Genomic DNA, 6,952 nt, shown 5'->3' on the forward strand with positions numbered 1-6,952 from the left:
AGCCTCGGCAGGACCGAGGCAGACAACAAGGAAGAGGCTTTGAGAGAAGGTGAAATAAGAACAACATGAATTGAAGAAAGATTCAGGGCACATTTACTAAGAAAATGACATCATGCAAATAAGCACTGAAGATCTGTTTCACTCCTACTTCACTTACTTATGACTTTAATCCTGCATGAAAATAGAAGTTATTCATGGGATTGGACATAGTATGCTGGCCCTGGGTAATTAGGGAGAAAGTTGCTGTGTGATGCATGCTGTTAAAAAAAAGCGTCACCCTAATGTTTGTGTGATCGTTAAATGCAATGCAGTAAGGAGAAAGAGACTCAGTGACATAACAGACTGACTCCAGCCTGCTGAGTCTGACACAACTACACCATGTTGGGGGCTCCATGTGTTAAATCTGACCCTGAAAAAAACAGCACAAAAAGCAGTGAAACTGAAGAGTGAGAGGGGAAAAGATGAAGAGCGAGAAAATGGTGTAATTCCTGGGAGACGTGTGTCCAATCCTGGGACCGAGGGACAGACAGTAATCTGAGGGTGAGATAAAGGGTGGCGGAGCGATGATATATGTCAGGTCCTGGACTTGTAATGGAAGAGACTACTTGCCACGGTCCCCGGGGACAGCAGTCCTATCTGAGAGCAGGAGAGGTCAGGGGCGATGAGCAGAGTGGGTGGCAGACACACAGAGAAATGGAAAGGAAAAGCAAAACAATGGAGAAAGAGAGTGGGTGATGGAAACACAGAGAGAGAGGGGTCATGTGGAAAACAATGCTTTGCCCGGATTACTATTACCGCTCCTACAGGCCCCCTCACAGCTCCACTACGGAGACAACATTTGATCTTTGGACTGCGACGACGAGATGACAGGGAGTTAGAGAAAGTGTTATCATAAAACAGAAAGCTTGTATCCTGCAGGACCTGGACTCTTCAGGAACCCACACCAGGATCCTGTTTGTAGACCTTTAACAACTTCTTGAGCACCAAAAGTAAATGTACAAATCATGAACAATGTGTGAACACGTTGGTGTCAGTTATTGTTCTAATAACATGAACCTGAAATAGAATGATGAAATGACTTGATGGAAACAGTTTTACAGACAGAATCATATATTCTTTATTGTTCATATTTTGAATAATTTTAAACATTAATTTTACATATATTGTTAACATGTCATGTTTGTAGTCAAACACTGATGTTAATGATTTGAAGCTTTAGAATCTGGAGAATAAAAAACAATCTGAACAATGATTGGTTGATCAAACAGTTATTGATGATTTTATCTTCACTTAGAGCCTATCAGAGTCTCTGTTTCTCCACACACACACAAATCAAAATAATCAAATACATGATCATTATAAAATGACATAGAAGATTAATAAAAACATTTTAGCTTACAATTGCCCCAACACTGCTCCACGAAAAATACTCAAACTTTAAACAACACTTCACATCACAAATGTCTTATAATGTAACATGTTAAAGGAGGAGGTTGTTACATACCCCTTTTAGATCAAAGCAGTTTCAGGGTCAGTTCACAGCCGGTGCTAGAGCTGGTTCACCATTGGTGCAACTTACATTCTTATTAACTCTGAACGTAAGATGTTGATGTTGGACTTTGTTGTAAGCTAATGCTTGCCTGCTAATGTTAGCACACTAGCACGCCCATATCAATCACATTGCAGTTAAACAAAACAAATAAATGAATCATACACGCTTTAGTTGGTCTCTCTCAACGGGGCCAAGATGATCTTGGTCTTGCTAGCCGGCTAACGTTAGCACGCTTTCGATCGCCAGCTAACGTTAGCACGCTAGTGATCGCTAGCTAACATTACCATGCTAGCTCGCCTGTATCAATCACATTGCAGTTAAATAAAAAAAAATGATACAAGTTTTAGTTGCTCTCTCTCTCTCTCTCTCTCTCTCAATGGCACTGAGTTGGTCCGATAGCCCCGCCCCCAGCCCCTTCAAGACCAGCAAAAAGTTGGTGCCGCTGTTGAACCAGTTTTCCCAGCCAGGAGCCAGTTCTTGGCGGTGGAAAACCAAAGAATCGTTTGCAAGAGGGCACCGGCTGGGAACATGCTCTGGTCGAAATGCCCTAACAGTGACCTGTCACTGGCAGAAAACATGCTAAAATTTTGCTTTAAAGCTGGTGAACAGCTAACTTTTTGTGGAGCTTTTGATGTGGCACCAAGAGACTTTTAGTCTTGGGATGTTACCTCTGCCCAAATTTATTTATCTCTGTGACACGTACTACAGGGGCTAGTTGTAATTTCACTTTCAAGCCATTTTACCACACCTATGTCCGAGACCCAAAAAATATCTACATTTCAACACTTCTGATGCAAAGTTTCAGAATGTTTTGAGCACCTTTAGCCACTCTGAATTTAGTTCAGTAGCATACATGATAATCTTTTACATTACAACAGGGTTCTTGCACAACTTGGTCCTGAAGCTCTAAAAACAAAAAAAACCCACCAACAAACATCTTTGGAACAAAGAGTCCTTTAACCCACAGCTACACATTGGTCATTTCTACATTAAGAGGTTGCAGGAGATCAACACATTTATATACACAAACGTAACAAACGCGTCTAAGTGAATCACCTTCATCTCTAACTGCTCTGTTCCACTGTCACACAGATCTTCTGTGGTAATATCTTCAGTTTACCCACAGTTCCAATGTATGGAAACATCCTCTCAGTGAAAGTGTGTGTGAAGGTGTGTATGTGTGTGTTACTATCAGGATCAGAGAACGACAGCTTTCCTCTGTTCCAGTCCAGATTCACTCTGATCCTCTGGAGCTGCTTCTGCACTTGAAGATCTATGTTTGGATCTTGCAGTGAGCATGATGCACAGTATTTCCCTTCAAAGAACAATATTCTCATTAATCCGGATTGTATGCGTCCCTTCCTCTGGACAGACTCTGCTAACACACCTAGGGACCACTCTGCATTGTCTCCAACCTGGACGTCCCAGCTGTGAGTCCCTGAGGTAAAGCCCTCAGAGCCCAGAACAGACCAGTGTTCGTCAAACCTCTCTGGATTATCAGGAAGATGCTGTCTATGTCCTCGTCTAACGGTCATCAGATCTTCAGACAGGATGAGTCTTGGACCAGCAGTGTTTGGGTCCAGAATCACAGGACTGTAGGAGACCATGTCCTTCATCTTGTTCCAGATGCTGAAGGTCAGGTTGCCCAGGTGTTTGGCCTCGTCTATCAGAGCTCCTGAGAGCAGCTGTGGATCCACCAGCAGGGGGTGCTGCTGGACTCTTTCCACTGCAGACTTGTAGTTGTGCAGGAATGAGACGTGTTCAGCTCTCAGCTCGTCCTCTGTGGCTCTGACTGTGTCTGAAAGAGCTGCTATCTCTCTGCTCAGAGCCTCCATCTTCTCCTCCATCATCTGATTCTTCTGCTCCTCTTCCTCCCTCAGTGCAGTCATCCTGGCCTCCTCTTCCTCTATTAGAAACTGGTGAAGCCTCTTAAACTGCTCCTTAATCTGCGTCTCTGTGCGTCGGGCCTGGACCTGAATGTGTTCTGTTTGATCGGACTGCACTTTTAAACTTTGTTTGAAAACATTTAACTTCTCCTTTAAAGGTTCCAGAGTTTCCTGAAGGTCCTTCTTTAGATGATGTGCAACTTCCTCAGTGGGTCTGAAACTGTGGTTGAAGTGTTTTTCTGAATCTCTGCAGATGAGACACACTGCCTGCTGATGGTCCAGACAGAAGAGTTTGAGTTTCTCATAGTGCAGACCGCAGATATCCTCTGAAGCTCTCTGGTCTCTCTCTTGTAAGAAGGAGTCACACACATTCTTCAACGCCAGATTTATAGGAGGTTGTAACTTTGAAGATTTCCTCTTACAGACCGGACAATCATGCTTTTTCTTTCCTTTCCACCATCTTTCCAGACATTCTTTACAGAAGCTGTGGCTACATGACAGAAAAACAGGATCTCTAAAGACATCACGACATATGGCACAGCAGTGATCCTCCTCTGATCTGGAAGCCATTTAGCCTTTGAGTAAAGCTGAAAACACAGCAGACAGAGAGTACAGTCAGACATGGCTCCCCTCCCTCCTCTAATAACTTTACATTTTTCAGTCAAACTCACATTCAGTGTGTGGAGAGTTGGCAGGTTGAAGCAGCAGTGTTTTCTCTCCTGGAGCTGAACTCGGTCAGAGGATGTTGTTAGTCTGAAAGTGAATCTGATCTGATCTGACAGTTTCCTTGTTTGTCAGGTATAAGTCAGGTGAGGGGTGGAGCTCTGCCAGACCTCTTCTGCTAAATGCTGCAGTTTGAGTGTTTCATTTCAAAGTATTGATTCAATGCTGTTTTAGAATGTAAATGTACATAAAATGTTTTAGAAGGCTGTTTTTTATGATTAAAAGTAGTTTGACAGACACAGGTTGAACAGAGTGCAGGAGAAAGAAATCATACAATGTTTGAGAGGTTTGGTATCTTTGATAAGGGATGGTGCCATGGAAGGCAGGGGGTACAATGCAATACTGTGGTTAAGGGGTGCCATCGAATGGGCAGCATGGAGTACTGGTAAAGGTTAGAGGGTGGAGGTCTGTGGTATGGTATATGTTAGGTAAGGAAGAGTAGAATGGTAAACATCACAAGGCACATGCATCCATTTACTGCAGGCTCTGAGTAACAACAACACAGGCACAAAGCTTCATTGTTCCCATTTGTTGTGTCATTCTACATGCAGGTTTTAAACCTTTGTCATGCGGAAGACCAAACGGCATGTCAACCAAGAATTCAAGGAGGGAAAAGGAAACAATAGGAGGTTGACAGTATGTTTTTTCTTCCTCTCAATGAGAACTTACTGGCAGAAAAGAGAGCCATGGCATAACCACCGGATAGGAATATTTAGAGTAAGGGCTACCAAGAAATATTGTAGGAGAGTGGTATCAGTAATTCACATGGTGAAAATGTTATTCACTCCCCCAATAGGGGTTGCTGATATTGCTAGCACTAGCCTCTAAGGATAGTTGGAGGACGATGCATGTGATATCAGACAGACTGATGGTTCAGGCTCCTAGGCTACGATACATTTTAAAGTGTATGTGCGGGTGGAGGTGTGCAGGCAACACGTGATGCTGCAGGTATGAAGTTGAATCTGTTATCTGCTGATAATCAGACAATGGCAGGGTTTCAGGGCTGCAGCCTCTCATGCTCTCTTGACATCTTAATTATTAGAAAAAATTTCACCCGACTGGTTTTGTTGCTCAGTAAGTGCCAACAGTCATGGGACGCTTGTAGTCATGTAAAAACTCTAAGCAAAACAATTATTCTTACAAAAAAGGAAAAACAACCAACTTGACATTAAAATATCTTATGAATACCCCCCAAATATCCTGTACCCCAGAACAGAGCAGAGGCCTGGACTATGGAGCAGGTAACTTCAGGATTAACCCTTGCTTTCACTGTCCTACTTGCACACCCGGCAGAAGGCAAACTGTGGCAGGGTGCAGCAGTGACGGTGTTGACCATCATGCAGCTGCCCGTCCAGTGGAACCACTGGGGCTTCTGAACACGGGGGGCCTGCGGAGGGGTTTTTAAAGGCTTCGTTTGGATGCCAAGATACACAAGTTAGTCCCCTTTATTCCTCTCTAAGTTCAGGACGACCTGTTCCCAACAACACCTGTTAAAGGGAACCCAGCTGGACTGAGTGACCCACCCGGGGAAAAACGGTGGGCGGTGTGTGACCTCATACAGAGATTCAACACATCACCCTCTCAAGTTACAGGGAGAGTTCTCTGTCTTCGAACATTTCACACCTGACATGGCGGAAGAACGTGCTGCTGTGCACAGTTTCATCCACCGGTTGTTGTGGATCCCAGAGGACATGTTGTCTCTAAAGGCACTGGGGGGTCTTTCTCAGGAGGTGGATGGATTTTGGGGCAGAAAAGAACACGTGGTGATGCAATGGGAGCTGCCCATGGTGCTCAGCCCTCGGTGAAGTTTCTCTTCTGGCCTCTGGAGTGCTCCTTTTTGGGACTATCGTCATTCCAGACCATTGTGCTGCTTACATTGACCTCAGTGGAAAAAGTGTGTGAGTTGCTTGGAATGCCACCTCAAAGAACAACTTGCGAGATGGCTTCGCAGGTCCATCTTCCAAACATTAAGACAGGAGAGAAGAGGCCCTTTGACTGTGGCACTTTACCACATATTCGAGCTGGCACATCCTGTCATGTTTGGCGGGTCCGTTTATGCAAATTAAAGTGGGCAAATTAATGCACATGACTGGAGAAGAGTATAACTCAAAAAGTCCAGTATAGGGCTCCGCTTGTGCTTATAGAACTAGGGTTATTATATGATAACCTTCTTCTTTGATCATAAGTTATGTAACCAGACAATGTGCAAGTGTTCAGCAGTTTATATTCATGCTAGTGGTGTAGAGGTGAACTAAATAACCAAGCAACCAGTAATCTGTAAAATTTAAACTGACAGTTTAAGGTCAGTATATACAGTTTGGTGACAGACTCGTTCCTGTTTCATACCATGAACTCGACGATTACAACACTTGTTTGTGTCTGAAGAGGAGACAGACACTCAGACAAACAGTCCCTTTGTTCTGAGACATGTTTAATGTAGGAGACAGGCTGCTCTAATTACACAGAATATAATTAAACTTCCCTTTACCTTGTTCAGTGATTAGCAAAAAAAAAAATCAATTCAAACTAATTTAGTTATTTAAGTCTTTTACTGAGCATGAATAAATCTCTAATAGAGACAATATCACATCTTCCTTTCATCATTCTGAACAATATGAACTCTGGAATTAAGTGTCAAAAAGTGAAGAGCAGGAGGACAAAAGCTGGCTCCATTATTCATTAAGGCTTTGTAAAGTTAAAGTAGAGAAGTGAGGGAGTAACAGTGACATGCACATACAGGGAGGCTAATAATGATGAGAGGGAAAATGAAAAGATGACGTGACGTGAAGCA

At 43.4% G+C, this 6,952-nt stretch overlaps 1 protein-coding gene across 1 annotated transcript; it reads right to left on the bottom strand.

The window, feature by feature from the left end:
- Positions 1-2,500: 2,500 nt before the first annotated feature.
- Positions 2,501-4,008, bottom strand: LOC131965512 (nuclear factor 7, brain-like). The gene has a single exon (XM_059328505.1). It carries the CDS (start codon positions 4,006-4,008, stop codon positions 2,617-2,619), a length of 1,392 nt encoding a protein of 463 aa, XP_059184488.1. The 3' UTR covers positions 2,501-2,616.
- Positions 4,009-6,952: the final 2,944 nt, after the last annotated feature.

The sequence above is a fragment of the Centropristis striata genome, chromosome 3 (assembly GCF_030273125.1).
Source record: "Centropristis striata isolate RG_2023a ecotype Rhode Island chromosome 3, C.striata_1.0, whole genome shotgun sequence".
Lineage (NCBI taxonomy): Eukaryota > Metazoa > Chordata > Actinopteri > Perciformes > Serranidae > Centropristis > Centropristis striata.

What these genes read in the sequence shown, in the direction of transcription:
- LOC131965512 (XM_059328505.1), bottom strand. Translation starts at nt 4,008, where the DNA reads ATGGCTTCCAGATCAGAGGAGGATCACTGCTGTGCCATATGTCGTGAT.